Source organism: Phyllostomus hastatus, unplaced genomic scaffold (genome assembly GCF_019186645.2).
Source record: "Phyllostomus hastatus isolate PE091 unplaced genomic scaffold, TTU_PhHast_1.1 phas_contig_1, whole genome shotgun sequence".
Classification (NCBI taxonomy): domain Eukaryota; kingdom Metazoa; phylum Chordata; class Mammalia; order Chiroptera; family Phyllostomidae; genus Phyllostomus; species Phyllostomus hastatus.
The window spans coordinates 7279346-7304048 of record NW_025333498.1 but is presented as its reverse complement, the minus strand read 5'-3'; the positions used below and the strand labels follow the sequence as shown (position 1 = coordinate 7304048).

The following is a 24703-nucleotide window of genomic DNA, read 5'->3' as shown; positions in this document are numbered from 1 at the left end:
TTTAAATTGGTTTTAATTTAGAATGCAGTGATTAGGAGTGTTTTGTGTAGTTTAGACTAAAACGCTAAAATAATGGGTTGTGCTATTACACTGTATTCAATAAACTGGTCTGCACACTCCCCTCATTTTGGTAAATGGATGAAAACGTGGTTTAAGGACTAAAGTGGTAACTTTGCTATTTTAAACGAATGCCTTAATGAATATTCAAAGCTACTTGGACAAATGCCAAGACTGTCATTCTTAGGTGAAATAGACTTTCTCATTAATTTGAAACCTTCATGGTTGTCCTGGACAGGATCAAGATGCATGCAGCTCGTGGTCAATCAGGCTTCCCTTCAGAGCCGGAGGAAGTTAGCCCAGGAGCTTGAGAGAAGCACTCCACGGGTCCCTTCCCCAATCCTCCAAACAGTCAACAAAATACAGGGTGGGGCAAAAGTAGGTTTACACTTATTTGTATGGAAAATACAATAATAAATAATAATACAAGGTTAAACTCAGTGTTTTGCATACTCACAACTATAAACCTACTTTTGCCCTACTCTGTATTCATCACAGAATTCTCAGTATCAAGGAAAAATGGCAGTATATTTTGTTACTTTTTTCAGTCAACCTAGATATTGGTAATTTGAAGATCTGTGATAATATGGGGCTAAATATTCCATATTTACTCTTAAACACCATTCCTCTTAGTAAATGTAGTGAAAGGATCCAAACTTGCAACTAGTAGCAAGTCCTAGAGATCTCATCATGGTACTGTGAATATAGATAATAATACTGTATTACCATCATCAAACTCGCAGAGAGACTAGATCTTAGTTATGCCAACACAAAAAAGAAGTGATAATTGTGTGCCATGATTAGAGGTGCTATCACTGCAAAAGCCATCATATTACAGTTTGTAAATGTATCAAATCATGCTCTACACCTTAAAGTTACACAGTGTTACATATCAAATACATTTCAAATCCAAATAAAATACTCCATATTTCTGTAAGCATATTTTCCATTAAAAGTCATTACTTCTAGATGTATTAGCTCTTAGGTCATGGGACTTGAGCAGAGTACCTAGAATTGCATTTTTCCACATATACTTAACACAATATTTCATTAACGAGTTGAACATACTTTTTATTTTTCATATTCTCATTCTCTCCAGCTTCTCCACTCATAGCGCATTCATTATGGATGATTCCAGTTTATTTCAAGTGGCCAGCTCCAGGCTTTGTAAAGCGGGAGGCAGTTCGAAGTCCTCCTTTTCATGTGTTATTTATATGATCCCAAAAGCCTGCTTTCCCTTATCTTGTAACTCAGTTGTTCTCTCTAAAATATTTCCACCTGCAGAAGTTAGGATGCTTGGTGTTGATGGGGTTGTGAGCGGTGGGGAGAAATCCTGGTTTTGGTCCTATGTATGCCTTTTTTAGTCATGTTCTCCCACTCTTATGCACCAGCCGTGTCTTCCTCCCCGCTCCGGTAACACAAGTTCAGTTGTCGGCTTCCTGTAACCAAGTCATTGTGTGCAGTTGTTTACTGAATCTACAAGCACTTACTTTTGCATTTTTTGGAAAGATAATGAATATTATATAGAGATATAATTAATATCTGCTGTCAAATAGACTCCATTATGGGTATCTTAAGAGAGATTTGATAGAAAGATCCCATTCAATTATCTTTGTTAGAATATTTTAAGTTTATTGTAAGCTCAGAAGAACCCTGTTTAGGACATTCTTTTTTTATTTGGACATTGGATTAGAAATGTCACGAATTAGACACTGTTTTAACCAACATGACCGTCTTTTCTTCTTCCTTCAGCTCTTAGCGGGCCTCCGCTTCAGTGTGCACCAGCAGTCGGAGATGGACACCTCTGTGAAGTTCGATTTACAAATCCAGAGGTATAAACACAGCTTTTTTCATTTATAATAACTTAAAATATTTGCCCTAAGTAGGTCATGCAATATATTTTAAAATGGAATAGAATTGACTAAGATTTCAGTACTTGATATACCATTTTTAAATCATTGTTTATGTCATAAGAATAATTTTGTCAGCTTTGAGTTTATGAAACAAAATTTAAAGTTAAGTAAAACTTGACCATCTTCTTGGAATTAAATGGAAATATTGCTAATGGAAATATTTATTTTATTTTTTTTATTTCTTTGTTGCTTTTGTTTTTTTAGCATCACTACATTTGCCTCTGTATTAATTTTGATGATTGTGTTCAATTCATTCCTAAATATATATTTTTTTTCTTTTTCAGCTCCAATCTTTTTGACAAAGTAAGCCCAATTGTATCTTATAGAGTTGACCTTGCTGTTTTAGCTGCTGTTGAGATAAGAGGGTCAGTATGATTATCCAGGGGATTATCTCCTTCTCATGATTTAAATAAACTACTTTAAAAAGTAGTTACTTTTTAAAAGTAACTCCTGGGCCTCCTAGCTACTTTTGGATAGTGGGCACTCCATGTTTAATGTGCTGGTTTTAGTAGAGCAGTAGATTCTGTAGAAAGAATGTTCTAAGTGTATGTTCTAAGCCCCAAGCATTTATTTGGTTATCCTTTGGAAATAAACCATACATGGCAACAGTAGGTGAAAAATAAGTGTATTGCACTTTTATGTAAATTGACATCAATCAATAGTGACAATCACCTATTACAATAGATTATCAATAAATGGTGTTTGTGCATACACATGTGTAGGTTTTTTCTTTTAACTATGTGGTGGTTTTTTAAATTAGTTCAGCTTTTATTCATTTGGATACGGGGTACTCTAGGAAATGAACTGACTGTATGTACCTACCGTTTTGATATTCATGGTAGGTTTTCTTTGGTCATTGTTTAGAGTCTCAAGTCCTGATCACATCTTTCTTCCGATACCAAATTGGGAGCATAAGGAGAACCCCGAGACTGAAGAAGACGTTGGGCCCGTTATTCAGCACATCTATGAGGTTTGCGGTTCTTGGGTTTAACGGCTACCTGGTGGGAAGCCAATAAGGAGAGGAGCAGATAGGCTGCTTTTAAAAGACAAGTCTATTTAATTTTTACGTAAACTGTGCACAGTTTATGTACCAGAGAGATCTTTGAATTTTTCCCCTATTATATGCAAGTTCCTTTTTATTAGACAAGTAACTTCAAGAGGTTAAAGAAAACAGTTCATACAAATTGTTGTTTAAAATCAACTAGTTCTACTTGAATAAAAGCAATAGGTCATTGCTCATCTTCACATGGACATTTAGCCGTTCTGACTAAAAACTGAAAACACTTATAGCAGATCATCAGAGTTTTGTTTCCGTGGGAAGAAAACTTTCTATGCCGTCTTTCACCAATAACTTTTCATATCTTCTTCTTTCATTTATACTTTCACCTTAACACAGACTGCCCTGTGCTTGAGGCACATACTGAGTTTGATCTCTTTTGCCTGGTAACAGTCATGCTGTCGTGTTACAGTGACTATGGAAACTCTGCTGTTTCAAATACTGTTGCTAATGATCCCTGAAGTTGATCCAGGGGAAGGATTATAACATCGATTTTTGCCCAAAGGATTCACATTTGCTTTTTCTCATTAGCTGAGAAACAACGGTCCAAGTTCATTCAGCAAGGCAATGCTAAATCTTGAGTGGCCTTACAAATACAACAATAGCACCTTGTTGTACATCCTCCAGTACGATATTGATGGGCCGATGAACTGCACTTCAGATGTGGAGATCAACCCTTTGAGAATTAAGGTAATGGCATAATGGCAGCTCTTCATTATGATATTTTTCCCCCTAAATTGACAAAAGAAATGCATGAAACAAAACAAGTATTTTAATCCATAAACCCATTCTGCAAAATATTTTAGTTTGTGACTGGTACACTGAGGATTAAATGGTTTATTTCTGTAATGAGTAAGGATTGATTCTATGAAGTCATGGTGAACCATATATTTCTGTGGTGTTCAGTGGAATTCTGTGTACTTCAGGATATATAGTCATCTCCATCCTAGCACATACCTTACACAGATTGGACTACAGAAAGTTAAGTAAACAAAACAAAAAATACATACTCATGATTGACGTTTCTCACAGATGTATCCTATGAAATTTCAGGTTCTTTCAGTATGTTTTATCAGTGTCTCCCCTAGACTGGGCAAGGGGAGAAAAATCATGGGTAGGCATAGGTAACTTTTTTTTTTCCATATTCAGGGCTCGTATTTATTTTGTCTGCTTTTCACCATATATATTAAGTAGTGGGTTTTCTGTTTATGTCAGATTTTCAGTCACTGTGTTTTAATTACTTATAACAGTTTATGGGAAAATGTCAATGTAAAATGTTTGCTGTTATTATTTACCACTAGTTTATTAATGTAATCCTAGGTTTCAAGTTCACAAACAACGGAGAAGAATGACACCCTTGCTGGGCAAGGTGGCCGGAACCATCTCGTCACTAAGCGGGATCTCACCCAGGGTGAAGGAGGTGTTCACGCTTTGGTAAGTGTCATTTCGACAACAAGCGCTTTAAACATTTAAAAATATGTGATGATAGAACTGATGCCAAAGTACATTTCAAAAATAACAACAGCTGTGCTTGAAAGGACTACGTATATTTTTATACCATTCAGTTCTCTTAACTTTTCTTGTTCCTAGTCAAATTAATGCCAGATTTTCTTCAAATTATCTATCTTGGTAAATCAGTAACAAACATATTTTATGGTCCAACTTTTTGTTCTGACTGCAGTCCTTCAACTGGCCTCTCTCCTGGTCTCACCTTAATCTTTGAGACTTCAGTGCAGTACTGCAGGAAAATCCTGGAGACCTCAACAAAAATACATTATAAGAATAATTCGCATTATGATTAACTTTTTTCATTTTATTATTTTTTTTCTTATTGTTGACGCTGTTATAGATGTCCCCCAGTTCCTCCCCCTCCTTTGCTCACTGGCACCGGGCCCTGCCTCCCCGTCCCTCTGGCTGCCATCCCACTGTTGTCTGTGTGTGTGTGCCCTGCATCTCTGTTCTTTGGCTGATCTCCTGACTTCCCACATCCGGTCCTTTCCACCTCACACCCCTTTGAGGTCTGCTGTCTCTTCCATGTATCCATGCCTCTGGTTCCATTTTGTTCACTTTATTTTGTTCATTAGTTTCCACATTAAATGAGACTATATGGTATTTGTCTTTCTCTGACTGGTTTCTTTCACTTAGCATGATGCTCTCCAGGTCCACCCATGCTGTTGCAAAGGGTAAGAGTTCCTGTTTTTTAATAGCCACGTACTATTCCATTGTGTAAATGTACCACAGCTTTTCTATCCACTCATCTACTCACGGACACTTGGGCTATTTCCAGATCTCGGCTATTGTAAATAATGCTGCAATGAACATATAGGTGCATATATGCTTTCTGACTGGTGTTTTGGGATTCTTAGGATTTTGTCTATTTCAATCATTTGTTGCTGGTGTATATGTGCACATATGTATATGATTAACTTCTATTGAGTTAGCCTATATAATGATAATAGTGTTATAAGGTAGCTTACCAGTTAAGTTTTTGAAACTTAATAGTTCTGCAAACCCTCTGCTAGCAGAGAATCTGGTAGAGTGTTTATCTTCATTAGCAGTCACCAGTTACTTTCACATTAGCAAATTCCATGGTCCTTCTTAGTTCTTTGCTGATGATCACCTGCTTGGCAATTTTGCACAATAAATCACCTCTTCCTTTAGGAAGCACTCCTCATTCATTTCTAGAACACCACTCTCTTCTGGTTCTCTGCCTACCACAACTGGTTACTTCCTAATCTCCATTTCCAGGCCTTTAGAGTATTCCCGGGCTTACATTGCTTATCTGCACTACCTACATTTATTCATTAGATCTGTGCTGTCCAGCGTTATAGATGCCAGCCACATTTCAGGGGTTCAGTAGCCACATGTGGCCAGTGGCCACTATTTTGGAAATGCAGGTATCTCTGTGCTGATGATCTTGTCATTGTTGAAGGTTCTGTCACACATTGCTGCACTCGATGATCTCACGCACTCTTGCTGTAAATACCGCCTCTGTGTGCATGACTTTGATTTATATTTTCAGCCTGATCCTCTGTATTGAACACCAGACTCCATTTTTCAACCTCCTACTGGAATTCCTCTTAATAGGAATCTTAAACTTAATTCTAAGAACATAACCTTGACTTTTTCCAACTCTGCTCTTTCTGTAGTGTTCCACATTTTAGTGATACCAAGTTCATTCTCTGTCTAAAACCTGGGCATCATGCTTGACTCCTGTCTTTCTCTTAAACCTCACATCCTGTATATCAGCAAATTCTGTCAATATATACTTTAAAAATATCCAGAATCTGGCCCCTTTTACCAGTTCTGCCACAGCCACAACCTAACAGGTCACCATCCTCTCACTCAGACTATTGCCCAACCTCTAGTTGGAGTCCATATTTTGCCCTCTTCCCCACTGCAGTTTATTTGCCACACAGAAGCCACAGCAATCCACAGAAGCTATAGGTCACATCAGGGCCTATCTCAGAACATCAGAACCTGCAAAGCCTTTAAGCCCTAGATGATAGAGACTCTTGTGCCCTAGGCCTGTCTTTCCTCTTCTTACTCTGCTCCTCCCATTTTGATATCTTGTCTTTCCTTGGACAGACAGCCCCCAAGCATGTTTCTACCACCAGGATTCAAAATTTTTTCTCCTATTTGCTTGGACTGCTCTTCGCCCAGATACCCCCGTGGCTCACTTGTCCATCTCCTTCTGCTGTCTGTAACTGACAGAGCACAGCAGGCCATTCCTGACCAACCCATGGGAAATAGAAATTACTTTCTACCCCCACCTCCCTTTGGACCCTGTACTCATTATCCTCCTACAGAATTACACCTTTGAAAAAAATTGAGATAAAACTTACATAACATAAAAGTCACCATTTTTCAAAAGTGCACAATTTAGTGATTTTTGGTGTATTCACATTATGCAACCACCATCATTATCGAATTCTGGAACATTTCATCACTTCAAAAAGAAATGTTGTACCTGTTAAACTACCCATTTTCCCCTCCCTCCAGCCCATGGCAACTACTAATCTGCTCTCTGTCTCTAAGGATAGGTCTATTCTGGACATTCTGTGTAAATAAAATCATGTAGCACGTGTCCCTTTGTGTTTGGCTTCTTTGGTTTAGCGTGATGTTTTTGAGGTTCACTGTGTTGTAGAATGTATTATTACTTTAGTCGTTTTTAATAGTTCATTTTTTATTGTATTTTTTCCATCACCATTGATGCCCCCATACCCTGTACCATCTCCACCCACCCCCTTGCCCCCCACAATAATCACACTGTTGTCGGTGTCAGTGAGTTGTTTTTCTTTTTTCTCAAACCCTCCAAATCCCATCCTTACCCAGAGCTGTCAGCCTTGATCTCTGTGAGTCTGTCTCTATTTTGCTTGTTAGATCAGTTTGTTCATTAGATTCCACATGTAAGTGAAATCATGTTATCTGTCTTTCTCTGACTGGCTTATTTCACAGAGCATAATGTTTAAGCATAAGCGTAGGAGCTCCTCCTTTCTTTCTGCTGCATAGTGTTCCATTGTGTAAATGTACCATAGTTATTTTATCCACTCTTCTACTGATGGGAACTTGAGTACTTCCAAGTCATGACAATTGTAAATAACATGGCAGTAAACACAGGGGTGCATATAATTTTTTGAATTAGTGTATCAGGTTTCTTCAGGTACAGTCCCAGAAGTAGAGTCTCTGGGTCATAAAGCATTTCATTCCCAACTGGCAATGTATAGCAGTTCCAGTATCTCCCCATCCTTACTATCACTTGCTGTTGGCATTTAAAAACATATTATTTTACAGTCAAGCTCATTAGTGTGAACTAGTATCTCATTGTTTTATTTGTATTCCCTAGGGACTAATGATATTCAGCATCTTTCCATTTGTATATCTTCTTTTGAGAGATGTCTATTTAAATCTTTGGTTCATTTTAAAATGGACTTGTTTGCCTTTTACTGTTGAGTTGTAACACTTTATAGAATCTGGGTACTCCTCCCTCAGAGCTATGATTGCACATATTTTCTCTCATTCTATGGGGTTGTCTTTTCACTTTCTTGATGCAAATTTTTTATCCTTTGATGCAGATTTTTTTAATTTGAAGAAGTCCATATTTCTTTTCTCAAGCTTATTTCTTTCTTTGTTGCTGGTACGTTTGCTATCATATTTAAGAAACCATTGCTGAACCCAAGGTCCTGAAGATTTACACCTACGTTTTCTAAGTCTTATACTTTTAGCTCCTATGTTGACATCTCTCTCTCCCTTAAATGGTCTTGGCAGCCTGTTGAAAATGAATTGGCCATAAACGTATGGATTTATTTCTGGGCTCTCAGCTCTGTTTTACTGATCTACACATGTATCCTTATGCCAGTGCCAAATGGTTTGAATATTGTAGCTCTTCAGTAAGTTTTGAAATTGCGGAGTGTGTGTCCTCCACATTTTCTTCTTTGTCAAGGTTGCTTTGGTTATTCGGAGTCCCTTATAAATTTACATTCATATATACATTCATTTGAATTTTTGGATCAGCTTGTCCATTTCTACAAAAAAGGTAGTTGGATTTTTGACAAAGATTTTATTAGATCTGCCAATTTAGGAATATTGTCATCTTAGCTCTTTTAGATCTTGAACACACGATATCTTCATGTTAATTTATGTCTCCTTTAATTTCTTTCAAAAATATTTTGTGATGTTCAGTGTACAGGTCTTGTGCTTCCTTGGTTAAATTACTTTACATATTTTATTATTTTTATGCTATTTTAAATAGATTTCTTAATTTCAGTTTAATTAAATTGTTTAATTTCATTTTCAGATTTTGTAGTGCTATAGAAATTCATGTGTATATTAATCTTGTATTCTGTACATTTTCTGTATTTGTTTATTAGCTCTAATAGTTTGATTGTGGATTCTATAGTGTTTTACATAAATAAGATCCTGTCACCTATGGATAGAGATAGCTTCATTTTTTTTTTTTTCCCTTTCCAATCTGGATGCCTTTTACTTAATTTTTTTCTTGCCTCATAGCACTGGTAGAGCCTTTTGAACAATGCTGAATAAAAGTGTCAGTGGGCATCTTTGTCTTGTTCCTCGTCTTAAGGGGAAAGTATCCATTCTTTCACTATTAAGTGTAATGTTAGCTGTAGACTTTTCATAGGTGCCCTTTATCAGCTCAAGAAAGCTTGCCTCTGTATTCCTGGTCACAAACTGGAGGTGCCACTTACTAGATGCCATTGTTGGGAGCTGCATGCATGTGACACGTCTAATGCGGTTTAGCCAGCACATAGATGTGAATATTAGTTAACCTTGGCTGCCGGCCTTCAAGTTACTGCTAAAAAGACTGAATGTAGCAAAGACCATCAGCATGCCACTTGATTTTTACATGAAATAACTGTTAAAGATTCACTGTTTTTCTTTTTAACAGGGATATCATGGTCTAATTTTTATGTCTTACTAAAGTCACCATGTTCTGAGTTTGCCCAAAATGTTGAGAATCTAACCATAGATTCTCAGAAGAATGTTGAGCTCTAGCCATAAAAATACATCATTTAATATTATCGATCTTACCCTTCTATAACAAATTACATTAAAACCAACTTATTTTTAACAAAAATCATTCACTGACTTTAATATAAGCCTCTTCATTTTAAATATTATTCCTACAAGGCAAAAGAATCTGGGTCATTGCTTTGGCCTTCACATGAAATGAGTAAAATGTCCAATTTTCAAATGTTGAAGAGATGACAGAATGACCTTTTCTTGTCAGTAAATATCGTGTTTGGGCAGGGTTGTGGGATTGCCGAATGCTTGAAGATCACCTGCCAGGTTGGGCGACTGGACAGAGGGAAGAGCGCAATCCTTTATGTGAAGTCTCTGCTGTGGACCGAGACCTTTATGAATGTAAGTGGTCAGATGCAGTACTTAGCGAACTTATCCTTTTTTTCAAAGAAACAAAGTCTTACATTTAGGAAATCATTTCACTGTTACTTCCATACAGAAGGAAAACCAGAATCATTCATACTCTCTGAAGTCATCTGCTTCATTTAATGTCATTGAGTTTCCTTATAAGAACCTTCCCATTGAGGATATCTTCAACTCCACATTAGTAAGTCATTGATTTGGGGAAATGGAATAAATGTGCTCAGTTGAATGTCATAGATAACTTTTAATTTATTTTAAATAATGGCAATTTAACTATTTTAATAACTTAAAGTAATTGAGTCATTTGACAGTATTATAATGTAATTTAATATTATTTTACTCCCTCATCCCAGAATTATTAAAGGTTGAGCTTTTATTTTACCATCCTGTCCTATGTAAGAGATTCTTCATATTTACTGAATTTTATAGAGGGCAATTTTTGGAAAGTTCTCAGTAAGTTAGAAAGTTGGAAGTTAACTGCAAGAAATGGAGGCATTTTAAAGATCTTTAACTTGAGGATTAAAAATTGGACCAACATATCTTGGTCCAATAAACTTTCATATAGTTTAATCCATAAACTGGATTAAACTATATGAAAATACTTTACAGGTGACCGGAAGTTCACCTGTTGTTGGGAGTTTTGTGTGTATGCATCTGCTATCAATGCCAGATATGTAATAATAAATGCAGGAAAAGAAAATAATGTAAATGTCACTAAAATAAAAAGTAGTAGGCATTCAGATAGTTGTTGAGTAAGTCAGTGAACTATTTTTAAAATGCAAAACCTTCTTTTCCCACAACAGGTTACCACTAATGTCACCTGGGGCATTCAGCCAGCACCCATGCCCGTGCCTGTGTGGGTAATAATCTTAGCAGTTCTAGCAGGATTGTTGTTACTGGCTGTTTTGGTGTTTGTGATGCACAGGGTAAGTAATGGACTTAGGAGGAGAGGGAGGGAGGAGGAAGCAGGACAAAAGGGGAAAGGGAGGGCAAGAAAGAAGAATTGAAAAGAAGGAAGGGAAGGAGAAAAGGGGTCTTTGATGATGATGATGATGATGCATGGTGAGCATTACATATTATCTGAAGGAAGACATTTTCTTGGTGATAATATAATCACATAGAGTATCTTTAATATTCTTCACTGATAAGGCAATAATATTAGTTTTTCTTTAACTGACAGATGGGCTTTTTTAAACGTGTTCGACCACCTCAAGAAGAACAAGAAAGGGAACAGCTTCAACCTCATGAGAATGGTGAAGGAAACTCAGAAACTTAACTGTGATTTTTTAAGTTATGTGACATCCTGGCCCATGAGAATTACCAACGTCATAGATGTCAGTTTCCTTCGTGAGGACTGAAATTATAAGACTTTACTGCTGACGGTGCCCTTTGGTATTGACCACAAACGGAGAGCATCTGTCAACTTCTTTATAAATTAGTTCAGACTTACATTTAATACACATCCACTGACTTGTGTTTTTAGGTATTTACATAATAAAATTTGAAGTGATAGTTCTTTAATGTATATAAGACAGGTAGTGCCTGAATTACCACTTTGTGTAAAATAGTACCTCCTATAATTCCTGTTTCTGGTTTGTATGTTGGATTTTGTTTGTTGTTGTTTTATTGTTATTGTTCTAAAGCAATTCATGCTTGGACCTTAGCACCCACATCTTTTGTACAGGTACTTAATGTTACTACACAACACACTACAGTTGAGTTTTCAAGTTACTAAAGACTTTATACCTCCATGAACTTGCATTTTAATATTACCTATATGGCAAACTTAAAAAAAAACTGACTCCACCAAAACTTTTTCCTGTAATAGATAGGTATAGTTATTTTGTTTTAATATGATGTTTGGGTACATGATATTAAATTTTTATTTATTTAATCCATAACCCCTTTATTACATTTTAATTATTTAAGTTTAAGCTTATTCCAAATCCTTTAAGTGAACCTATACTAAAAATTAGTTCTTAAATCAGAAATGCCTCTTTTGTGTAATAGCTTAATTTCAGCTAAACATCATGATGCTTAAAGCCATATGGAGTTGAAAATCCGTTTCCAAAGTACATTTGTTCCATTGTATTAGTCCAGCCATTTACAATACAAAAACATAAGCATTTGTATTTTAAAAAACTACATGTGTAGTTCTTTGATAGAGTTGCTTATTAATACTATGTTTTTAGATTAGAGCAAGAGTTTTTAGTGGAGGTTAATTTATTTTCTTCCTATATATGTTTTTTTAAAAAATATATAGTTCCAAAACTGTTACTGAGAACAGGTCAAGATCAATGAGGAATCCTTATAAATTCAGGAATCTGCATCCAACCCCTACACCCCATGAGAAATCCTTGGAATTGAAATTCTTAAGGTAGCAATAGCATAATATCACATACATGCATATTACCTCATTCTGAGCAAAGTGTAATGTGTAAAACCAGTCTCAGCTATCAAAATAACTTTTAAAAGGTACTTTTATAAGCAATTCAATTTATTGGAAACTTTTAAAACTTTCTTAGGTTTATTACCATAAATTACTTTTCTAGAACTTTTTTAATAAAAGCTGCACAGGTGGCAAATTGTATTTTTATATGTTTGTAGGGTGATGAGTTTTTAGAGGAATATGTGACTTATTCACAGTCCTTCAAAGCCTAGGGATTATTAATTACAGCTATTTTTGTGCAATTACATCATGGTATACATTAGAAATTGAGAGTTTAATAGTTTTTTAACTGCTGTCTTCATTAGGCAATGATAAATATTTCCCTTAAATAGTTGAAATTTATCTTGCCACGTCTTGTGTTATAATTCCCTGCACAAGTGGCTGTAGTAAAATAGAGGCACATTAGGTGAGTTATACAAGTTAGAACCTTGACAAGACCCTGTATTTAGCTTTAGTGAATTTCAAAATTAAAAGATTTTATAATATAGATTTTTTTCAGTAGCTTAAGAGATCATAGTCACATGCAATAACCATTAAATATAAAATGTTGTTAAGAAAAAAGTATCCTAAAGCCTCCCACCAGACAATTGCTAAGTCATTTCGTGATGACTTCCACCTTACCTGTTTTCCCATGGACTGGCAGTCATTCCTGAAAATTCTTGTTGGACAGAAATTTACTCTCTCACAAAAAAGTTTGCTATTGCACAATCTATTCCGTTATGGACTTTATTTCAAGGTAAAGTCTTATGTAGGAGATAGGATGTTTTCATTGGAATTTAACAGGATGTTTTAAATTGCCTTTATGAATTGTAGCCTTAGGCAATAATAGGTTTTTAATGAAAAATTTATATCTCTAAAAAAATCACATGGTAGAAATATACTTTTAAAAGCCTACTCTTTGAGGAAAATGTTTGGATTCTTTTAACCCTAAAGTAGCATGTGAATATATTTGGTTGAAATGTCAAAACAAATAACCCTATAAAAACTTTTAACTTTCAAATATTTTAGATACTAGTGTGTGATTTATTGCAAATTAATATCTGTTTTGAGTATAAAATACTTAAAATGTAATTCAGTTTAAAAATACAGAAGTGAGGTAGAGAATATTTAATGCATTTGACATTGGTAATATTGATACTGTTGATTTCTTATATAGGCATTTATTTGAGAATTGATATTATGAAACATTTCATGTTCATGAAATGTTCAAACCTTTGTGTGAGAGACATTCTTACATTTTCTTTCCTTTATGCTTCTTTTGTAATTAATTATTATTATAATTCTGATTGAGTAATTATTATTATAATTCTGATGAGTTCTTAATTCTGAAGTGTAAAACAATCCAAATGTTAGTGCCACAACTATACCTGTGTTGTGAAACTACTTAGTGATAGTAAATTCTCATTAACTCTTATATTTATATAAAGAGAAAATTTAGGTATTAGGAAAAGAGACTGCCCTGGCTTCTTTAAGAGGGCTGTGGAAGACTTTCAATAGTGAGTCATGACCCGGAGAGAGATTTATGCTGCAGAAGTAGAGTGTATGCGACCAGCAGGCAGAATGTGTAAGTTGGTGGATATCCCTGTGTTGCAGAGTGTAGTGCCAAACATGATAGAGACCGAGTCTGTCTTGGAACACCTGTGTGTGGCCATGGCCCGGCTCAGTGCCACCTTGTTTGCGCTCTTGGATAGCTTGTTTATGTTGTTGTTTAGTATATAAGAAAAAATGTGAAATTTGAAAACTGAATATAGGATCAAAAACAGTGAATGAAATGACTTTGTACTCAGTGTTTTGGAGAGTTGTCCCTTGAACTGGTCAGCAGGCTGGTTGGAATGACAAACCTGGGGACAAGCAGCATGCATAAATGATTGTATTTCATTGTAGTTTCTGAAATATAATGAATTTCATTGGAGAGGTACCAAATCTTTCATTTTTGTTGTCATTGTTCTCAAGTGCAATATAACAATGTTACCAAACCCAGATAATTTCCAAGCCATTATTCATTTAGTAAGCCTAATCTAAATTGAGATTTATTAATATTTTGTTAGCAGGAAGAAGTGATTCTATTGTACTATGGATATACAAATGAAGTTATTTACTCCTAAAAGGTACATTCTACATTTTATTTCAGGCTGAACATGAACTGTTCCCTATTAGTTTTGAAACACTTTGAAATCTCTTGAAGTAACTTAGAAACTGTGTATATCAATTTAGCTCGCTACCTAAGTAACATAGACTTTCTTGATTTAGCTTCTCTTCTGATCACCCACATTGGGTGAGACATAAAATGAATGTGTTCTAAAACATGTCATTTGCTAACTTAATTTGAATTTGTGAAAACTGGTACGATGTTCTCTTAGTACCCAAAGTGTAACTTGTGACTGTACAATAAACTTAAGCATATGGTGCCACTTTTGTGTAGAGACTGTACTTGCTTATGATACTGTTTTGTTTTGTTTTTAATTCACATGAGCAAACAGTGATGCACCAAAAGGATGACCTCAGTGAGATGAACACCTCTCTAAATGTCTGAATTCTTAAAAGTGTTAGTTATTTGAAAAAACGTCACACCAAAGAACTGTGTTTAGCAGATCAATAGGATTCATCCAAACTGAAGAACAGAGGAGAGGGAGGGAAGGAAGGAAGGAATTAAAAAATAATCTATGAGTCTGTCTCTATCTTGCTTGTTAGTTAAGTTCGTTCGTTAGATTCTACATATGAGTGAGATCATAAGGTATTTGTCTTTCACTGACTGGCTTATTTCACTTAGCATAATGCTCTCCAGGTGCGTCCATGCTGTTAATAAAGGGTAAAGTGGCAGGCTGACAGCTCTGGGTTGGGGGTTGCGGTGGAGATGGAGGGACTGAGCAAAAAAGAAAAGGTCTCATGGACACAGACAATAGGGTGGTGATTGCAGGGGTCATGGGTTAGAGGGGGTGGAGGTGGAAGAGGGTATAAGGGGGATAAATGGTAACGGCAGAATACAATAAAAATTCTCAAGCTTGTGGGCACGTAGATTTTTTTTAGTGATTCTTTAAATCTATATGTTCTATACACTCTGTTATGTATGATACACTTGGTAATAAAAATGAGGTTTCAATAAATTGTTAAAAAGAGTCTTAATGACCCAGAGGACAATTTAACTAGGTACAAAAGGAGTCTTAGGGAGTAGAGAGGAAATGGGTCAAAATATTGAAAGCCAAAAAGCTTCCAAATTTGATAAAAAATAGCAACCTACAATTTTGGCAGCTCAGTGAGCTCCAAACAGGATGATAAGAGAAAACATTGTCTATGCACGCCATGGCCACACTGCTGGAAACTCCAAGTTAGAAGGGGCTTACCTCCTTGACTGGAATGCCCCCAGTCTCATCATCTACATTCGGTATGAGTAAGGCTTGGGTTATGGCCTGTCCTGGGTGGTGCAGGTCCTCCCCATATGTGGAGCTGTGAAACTAAAGAAACAAGTTACCTGCTCCCAACATAACATGCTGGGAAAGGCATATGATAACAATTATAGACGTTCCGATTTAAAGAAGGAAAAAAGAAGAGGCCACTGATCCCAAGCAGTGTTAAAATCTAGCTGGGCAAACTCCATTCGGTGTCAAACAGTTCTGTGAATAATTCTCTGCGGTTCATGGGTCCACACTGAGGCATCTTTTTCCCCCTGACAGAGCACATTTGCAGCTGAGTATTGGTAAAATTTTATGGGTCCAATATGCTTTTTCTTTTGTACTCTGTTTATATACCAAACTGGCAGTATTTCTGCTTTTACACTATTCACATGAAACTTGTGGATCTCTGATCTCCAGTGGCTACTAAAGATCAACTGACCATAAATGTGTGGATGTATTACTGGGCTCTCTGTTCCACTAGTCTGTATACTCATTTTTATATCATTACCGTGCTGTTTTGACTACTAGAACTTTGTATTATGTTTTGATATCAGGTAGTGTACTATTCCCAGCTTTGTTCTTTTTGCTCAAGGTTGCTTTGGCTACTCACTTTTTTTTTGTGGTTTCATCTGACTTTCAGGATTGCTTTTTTTATGCATTTTTCTATTTCTGTGAAAAATGCCATTGGAATTTTGACAGGGATTGCATTGAATCTGTAGATGGCTTTGGGGAGTGTGGGCATTTTAACAATATTTGTCTTTCAATTTGTGAGCAAGGGATAGTTTTCCATCTATCTGTGTCTTTAATTACTTTCATCAGTGTTTTATTGTCAGTGTACAGATCGTTCCCCTAAGGTTTTTTTTTAATGTTATTGTAAATGGGATTTTCTTAATTTCTCTTTCACATAGTTCATTGATAGTGTGTAAAAACAACTAATTTTGTATGTTCGTTTTGTGTCCTGCAATTCTACTCTATCTGTTGATTAGTGCTAACAGTTTTGGTGGAATCATTTAAGATTTTTTATATGTAAGATCATGTCATCTACAATACAAACAATTTTGTAATACTTCTTTCTTTTGGATTTCGACACCCTTCCCCATCCTGTTCTTCCCTCTCCGTCTTTCTCTCGCCACCTCCTTGCCCCCTTCCTCCTCCTCCTCTCTCTCTTTCCTAATTGCTTTGACTGGGACTCCAGTACTATATTTAAGGGAGGTGGTGGGAGTGGGCATCGTTGTCTTGTTTCTGATCTTAGAAGAAATGCTTTCAGCTTTCACCATTGAGTACGATGTTGTGCATTTGCCATATTTGGCCTTTATTCTGTTGAGATACATCTCTTTCATACCTAACTTGTTGAGAGGTGTTTTTTTTTAATCATTAAAGGATGTTGAATTTTGTCAAATGTTTTTTCAACATTTCTTGAGCTGTTCATATGATTTTTATCATTTATTTTGTTAATGTGGTATATCCCATTGATTGATTTGCCAGTGTTGATGGTGGGGGATGGCCTGGACCCTGAGTCCATGGAAGCAGTCCTTGACCCTGGGTTCCCTGGAGTCTGGATCTGTGGGTGCTGGTCTGGTGCTGGGGAGGGCCAGGAGCCTAAAGCCAGAGGGGTGGTTTCTGCTCAGGGGCAGGCCCGAAGTTTGGGACCACGGGGGTTGCCCTGACAACTGGGCCCAAAGGTGCTAGCCTGGGGCCTTTGGGGGTGGGGGGAGTGTGGAGCCAGCCTGGCACTGGGGTGGGTCTGGTGCTGAAACTGCAAGGGTGGATTCTTTCTTACTTTTTGATAACATTTATATTTTTCCCCAGAATTATTTGGCTTCCCTATATTATTTTATCCAATCTTTCCTACCTATACCAAAAGATTGTATCCAATTTTTCTTACCATATATCATCACACACACGTATATACACACATACATGAAGTTGATCCTCATTACTCCTGATTCCATATTTCTGAATTTGCCTATTTGCTAAAATATATTTGAAACCCCCAAATCAGTACTTTCACAGTTATTCCCGAAATGTGCAGAGCAGTGAAAAATTTGCGCTGCCGACATGCACATCCCCAGCTGAGTTCAAACAAGGTGAAGCTCTTCCTTTCAGCTGTCACTGTAGATGCAAGTGTCCTTCTTATGGTCTATTTAATGACAGTTCTTTTCCAGTTTTGTACTTTCCATTGGTGATTTTGTTGTTAAAATTACCCCAAATTTTGTAGTGCTGAAGTGCTGTCTAGTGTTCCTAAGGAAGGCAGTCGTGTGCCTTCTAGAAAAAACATGTGCTGGATAAGCTTTCAGGCATGAGCTGTTGCAGTGCTGTTGGCTGTGAGCTCAGTGTTAGTGAACCAAGAACATATAATAAATAAGGTGTCTTTAAACAGAAACACATATACAGCAAGGTTATGTATTGAAGGGTTGGTGAAAATGTGACCAGAGGAACCTAACTATTCTTCCTGGGAGGAACAGCTCAGCATTCGCTAATTTAGTGTGCACAGTGACTTTATAGAGCATAATTACTAAGAAGAATGAGAATAGATTCCACCTGACATGAAATTTTATATACATTATAAAATATATGTAAGTAAAACAATAATCATGTATAACATTACCAAAAGAAAGTCCAGCTGACATTTACCAAACAGTTTCCATAGCAAGGAACTCTTAAGTATTACACATTATTTCATTTTGTTACCTCCTTTCGGTGCTTCAGTTTCTCCCACTATCCAGTTGAAAAAACAGGCCTGGAGCCCCGGCTGGTATGGCTCAGTGGATTGAGCACTGGCCCGTGAACTGAAGGGTTGCTGGTTTGATTCCCCGTCAGGGCATATGCCTGGGGCAGGCAGGTCCCCAGTAGGGGGCTCATTCTTTCTCCCTTCCTCACTAAAAATAAGTAAAATCTTTTAAAAAACTGAGTTCTAGAATCTTAGATAAGTCACTTGGCTGTGAGTGGTGTGAATGGTGGACACCAGAACACTGATTCCAGGGCCCTCCTACAGGGGCCTCCTCCGGAACCAGCAGTTCTTCCTCTTAAAGTTGACTTACTGATTTCACCAACCCATTAAACAGTGTTAGATGTAGGAGGAGCTGGGGACACAGCTGTGAACGTGATGGCTCTGGCCCTTGGGGAACCTACACTAGTGAGGATATAGGCAAGTAAATACCCATTTTAAATGGAGTACTAAGGGGAACTAGGAGATGTCATGCAAGCTCTTAAAGGGGGCATATAATCAAAGCTAAGGGTGTTGGAAAATATTTAAGATATATTGACTTTTATGTCTCTTACCAACTTTTTTGATTCACCTGTTACTGGGCCTGATTTCATCAGATAATATGGCTTTTGTCTGTTGCACAGAAATTAGGCATAAGCTATATGAGCAATGGAGCATTTAAAAACCACCTAAAATCCATCTCAACTGACAAAATTCTCTTTCAACAGTCCATGATATTGAAGGATTTTCTGTCCACCCTCTTCTGGGGGCCATAGAATCAGTGGCTTGCCTCCAGAAGGCCACATTAGCGACGACTTGGCCACCGTGCAGCAGGATGACAGAAATCCTGGCGGCATTCCTCTCCTCTTGATCTGCCAGTCAGGTTTCTGGAACCATTTCCATTTTTTTCCTTTCTTCTCGCCAGCAATAGGGGTAAATTGGAAGAAAATGAAACAAAAGCAGTTTGATGGGACTAATGAAGGCTTTCTGCATTCAGCCTCCCCCACCCCCCCCACCCCCACACTCCTGCTCGAACAGGTGAGGCACAGCCCTGACGGGGCCTGGGCCGGGCTCAGTGTGAGGGCCTCACTCTTCATGTTTTCCAAATAACTCTGCCCGCATAGTTTACTGGGTATAAAAATCACTTTTAAAAAGCAATACAAGCTATTGTGAAACTTTCAAATTGGGTAGAAGGGTAAAATTACACATAAGTAGTGTATCCTTGGGTGAATCAGTAGCCTCGCTGATCTTCAGGGTCTCTATTTGCTAATTAAGATAATGAAGCAATTTCTGTGATTGCTCTGAGGATACAATGAACTAATGTACCTAAAAAGCCGATTATTATTATTACTACTATTATTATTATTATTTTACTTTATGGTTATATAAGCACTGTTTCCATATCCTTGATAAAGAATAATTTCCTACTATTGGGAAGCTGGTTCTTTTCCAGCAAGGTGGAAACATCATGAGGAACACAAGAATGGTGAGGATAGAAAGGCCTGTCCCTTCAGTCAAATCAACTGAATCAACTATGTAAATGATGCTGTGATGTCACAATCAGATCACAATGCCATTATGCAATACGGTCACATGGGTGCTCTAAATGCAGAGATTACAAATGAACAAGGTGTGGTTTATCACTTATTCTGCAGTCTGTATTACCACTTAATCTTGATAATGTCATAAACAGCCACTCAGGATCTCAATCTGGCAATTTGGGTGTCATACCAGACATATCCATCTTTTTCCTCTCTTCCCAGCCCAAACAATCAAAGATCTCTGTTGATTCTAGCCCTAAATACTGAACTTCCCTCTTCTTTCTTCTCCTTCCCAGTCTCACAAGCCTTTGGCATCTCCTCATGGGTTTTTACAAACACCTCTAAACTGACCTTTTCCAAAGTATTCTTCTATAATCTATCCTCTGTACTGATAGGAAAGTGATCCTTCTAAAATGCATACTAGTAGCAATTCCCTTCCCTGATTAATTTCTTTCACTACCTCATAATCACTTGCAGTGTAAATTTCAATTTCCTTACATAGCACCCAAGATTATTACAAGAGTTAACATATATAAAGTGCTTGAATGGGGCCTGGCATGCAGTAATTGCTACAAAAGTGTTTGCTATTATTTTTTTTAATGACCTGACCTCCACTCTCCTTTTTCAATAGAAAACAGCCACTCTGTCACAATCATTGCTCGCTGTTTCCTAAGCCCCTCTGGGCTTTGCATGCATGCAGACCACACACATGCACACACAGCCCTTCTTAGTAGACCTGCTTACTCCCGTCTTTGTGTGGAGCGCATTCTTTTTTAAACCCTACATCCCACAGTATTTCAATTCCGTATACCACATAGCCAATTTCTTCCAATTCGTTGCTATCTCTGCACATTGTAGTATTTCTCCAGCGGCAACCACCGCACTGGGTTGCAGTTTGCTTTCATGTTCCACTGCCCTAACTGGTAGTAAGCTCCTAGAATACAAGGGTTGTACCTTGCTTATTCCAAACACCTGACCAAATGCTGGCACGTGGTAAGCACCTAGTACTCATTTAGTAAAATACTTTTCGAACAAATGAAAAGTGTCAGCTACAATTAGACAAAATGTAATTAAGAATATTTTATATAGAAAAAGTCCCATTTGAGCAAAAATTGGAACTTGAGTAAAAATTTGGAGAGCTAGTTTACTTTCTAATCAGTAGTGGCTGAGAGGCAGTAAAGCCTACGGTTAAAAGACCCTGGCTTTTCTATCCGCTGTTGCGGCGTTAAGACTTGTAGGAGGGAAATCAATGTACAACATATTCCTCTTCTTTGGCATGAGGTGGGGGTAATTTTATTCCATTTTCTGCAAAATTTCTCGGGCTCAGTAAGGGCTGGAGGACATGATGGCCTAACAGCCTCCAGAAAAGTTCTCCTTTCTCTTTTACCCTCGGAGGCCCCTTCCCACCCTCCCTGCCCCCCGCACAGCGCCCCAGCACCGCACGGAGAGCGTCCCCTCCCCAGAGCAGAGGGGCCGCAGGTGACAGCGGAAAGGGGCCCAAGGTTCTGGACTCGCCCGCTCCGCCCCACGGATCACGTGCGCGAGGATGCTAACTCCCCCTCCTCCTTCCCCTGCTTCCCCTCCGCCTCCTAGCCTTCTCCTGCGGGTGCGGGTGTGCGAGGCAGACAACGCGAGGGGGAGCGAGCGGGCGGGCGCTGCCGCAGCCCGCAACCCTGGCGCCTGTCGCCGCCGGGAGCCCCGCAATATGCCGCCGCGGCCCTCTGGCTCTCGGCCATGGCGAGGCTCAGCCGGCGCGTCCCGTGCACCCTGCTCCTTGGCCTGGCAGCTGTGCTGCTGAAGGCGCGGCTGGTCCACGCCGCTGCCAGGGCTGAGCTCAGCCGCTCGGATCTCAGCCTCATCCAACAGCAGCAGCAGCAGCAGCAACGGCAGCGGGAGGAGACGGAGGAGGAGAGGCCAGAGGTGCCTGGGGCATCCTCCACCGTCTCTGTTCCAGGTGGGTCCCGGCAGCCCGGCCCTGCCTTTCCATCTCGGCGGGAGAGCTCCTCTGGCGTCTCCGGCTACCTCGCCCCCTCCGGACCGGATAGCTTCCCATTGCCTCTCCCTACCCATCCCAATCTCCCTGCCCAGGACTAGGGCTCTGCCTCGGTTTCGAGAATCTGCCTAGTGGCTGAAGAGCTTTCTGGGAAGCAAAGAGCTCTGCAGTGGGGTGGGGAGGGGGCGAACAGGGGTGGGGGTGAGCGACTGCGTCCATTGATCTCTTTTTCTCCCTCTCTTCTTAATTCCTCCCTCTGCCCTGACTGTACGCACACACCACACACACGCACACACACACGCACACACAATCACTCACGGCTCTCAAACCCCTTTAATATTCTGTTCTTACCCTTTTTTTCTCCTAGAGACTGAAAAATTTTGTAATAAACACCCACATATCCCTTTTCACCATCTCGCTCCGCCTGTCTGCTATATTTAAATTTAGACGTGGAGAATAGATCTTGATTTATTTCTCTCTCTTCTTATCCCGGAAAGGGTTTAAGGCAGTTTGCAAGAATGCCTTCAGTGTAAGATGTAAAAAGCCAAAATGAAATGGAAGTTTGTAATGGGAGAGGGGGGCAGATAAGATGAAGTCTGTAGTAATGTTAGTACAGCAAAGCCTGCCCCCAGAGAGGGGAATCTCCTTACTTGTTAGTGGAACTTAATGAGGCAAATTCTTGACACTGCTCAGTGAGGGTGAGGAAATAGGCTATAGTATAGGTGGTTGTAAAGGTCCCTCAGTTCCTGCTTCATTCTACCACATTAAATCCCCACGCTAAGCAAATAGCTGGATTATCCATTTAAAAAGCCTCTCTCCACCCCCACCCCAGTTCCTTCCCTCACTGCCTGGTATTTGGGGAGCAAAAAAGCCATCATTTTCTTAGTAAATTAACTGAGGTTTTTGCAAAACCAAAGTGAACTGTAACATTTGTTTTTATTTTAAAATTCTGACTAGTAGCATACAGGATGCTGAAAATGAGATTTTAAAGAGTGGAATCAGCATCATATTTTACACTGCTTGGTCATCATCAAAGAGCAATATTCAGGCATGCCAGCTGTGATTCATGATACAGCCAGGATGATTTAATTTATTATCATGCTCTGAGCGAAGAATGAAATCACCAAAGTGTGCAGGAAAGCATGTGTTTCTGACACCTTCTTAAATTACCATTCAAGTGTGTTTCCAAGTCCCTAAAAATATGTAGTGTGTGGTGGTTTTCCTACCTACGTGGTTTTTTTAAAATTTATTTTTTAACCTAATTATTGGGGTGACATTGGTTAATAAAACTATATAGTTTTCAGGTGTGCAGTTCTATAATATACATCTTCAGTATATTGTGTGTTGAGCAGCCTAAGTCAAGCCTCCTTCCATCACCATTTATCCCCCCTTTAGCCTCATCCCTCCCACACCCACTTTCCCTCAGGTAGTCACCAAATTGTGGTTTGTGTCTATCAGGATTTTTTTTTGCATTATTCCTTCCTTTTCACCCAGCACCCCCAAACCCCCTTCCTCTGACAGTTGTCAGTCTGTTTTCTGTACCTGTGGGCCTATTTCTATTTGCTTGTTAATTTATTTTGCTCATTAGATTCCACAAATAAATGAAATCATATGGTACTTGTCTTTCTCTGACTGGTCTATTTGACTTAGTCCAATAACCTCCAGGTCCATCCATGCTGTTGCAAAGGGTAAGATTTCCTTCCTCTTTATGGCCAAGTAGCATTCCATGGTGTACATGTACCACAGCTTTTTTTATCCACTCATCTACTGATGGGCACTTGGACTGTTTCCAAGTCTTGGCTATTGTAGGTAACTCTGTAATGAACATATGGATTCATATATTCTTTCAAATTAGTGTTTCAGTTTTCTTTGGATATATTCCCAGAAGTGGAATTGCAGGGTCATATGACAGTTTCATTTTTATTTTTCTGAGGAAACTCCATACTGCTTTCCACAGTGGCTGTGCCCATCTACCCAGGATTTTAGAACTGAAAGTGCTAACAGCATGGTTGGGGCAAAGCTGCTTTAGTATTTGCCAAACTTCAGGAGATTACTGGTAGGAGAGTGACTGAGAGCCTGTCTTCATTATGACAGGGATTTCATTAATTAACCAGGAGAGAAGCCAAAGAATGTTGATGGATTTTATGGTTTGCATTATATTTTTATTTTGATTTATGTTTCAGGAATGTTAAGTGGTTTTGACTACTACAGTATAGATATGTGTGATGAGGGTTTTGAATAACTAATAATATGAAATCTTTTATAAATAGTGTGCACATTAAAATATTTATTTATGAGGGAATATTTTGGAAATGGTGAATGTTTGGGAAACTAGCAGTTTTTGTTCTATTTACCTATTAGATTACATTGGATAAAGGAACCACAATCCAAAAGATCAACCTAGAGCCTGAAAAGTAATGTATAATGACTTTTGCTTTCTCTCAAAAACTCTAGCTCCCAAGCCAGTGGCAAACAAGAGAACACTCAGCTGATTGCTATTTTAATTACTGGAGTACCAAATGGTATAATGAAACAAGACCTACAAACGAAGTGAAAATATTCCTCTGAGGGCACTGTGATCTCTAAATTGAACTGGTCTTCCTGCGTTAGCCTTTGTTCCTCTACTGTCTATTCTTCTCACACAGAATGATCTTTTTAAAACATTTGGATCATTTCTGCTCACAGTCCTAT

The 24703-nt window shown here is 38.3% G+C and overlaps 2 protein-coding genes across 3 annotated transcripts in view; both read left to right on the top strand.

Annotated features, from left to right (window-relative positions):
* ITGAV (integrin subunit alpha V) overlaps window positions 1-14790 on the top strand; it is an 84861-nt gene extending 70071 nt beyond the window's left edge. For both annotated transcript variants that reach the window (XM_045841044.1, XM_045840977.1), the window contains exons 22-30: window positions 1810-1889; window positions 2255-2335; window positions 2835-2940; window positions 3559-3717; window positions 4348-4461; window positions 9796-9909; window positions 10007-10114; window positions 10734-10856; window positions 11111-14790. In XM_045841044.1, the coding sequence (XP_045697000.1) occupies window positions 1810-1889; window positions 2255-2335; window positions 2835-2940; window positions 3559-3717; window positions 4348-4461; window positions 9796-9909; window positions 10007-10114; window positions 10734-10856; window positions 11111-11206 (981 nt within the window). In that variant the 3' untranslated portion in view covers window positions 11207-14790. The remainder of the gene's footprint in view (window positions 1-1809; window positions 1890-2254; window positions 2336-2834; window positions 2941-3558; window positions 3718-4347; window positions 4462-9795; window positions 9910-10006; window positions 10115-10733; window positions 10857-11110) is intronic.
* Window positions 14791-21631: 6841 nt separating this feature from the next.
* FAM171B (family with sequence similarity 171 member B) overlaps window positions 21632-24703 on the top strand; it is a 64922-nt gene continuing 61850 nt past the window's right edge. The window contains exon 1 of the mRNA XM_045830434.1: window positions 21632-21973. Coding sequence (XP_045686390.1) covers window positions 21754-21973 — 220 coding nt within the window. The 5' untranslated portion in view covers window positions 21632-21753. The remainder of the gene's footprint in view (window positions 21974-24703) is intronic.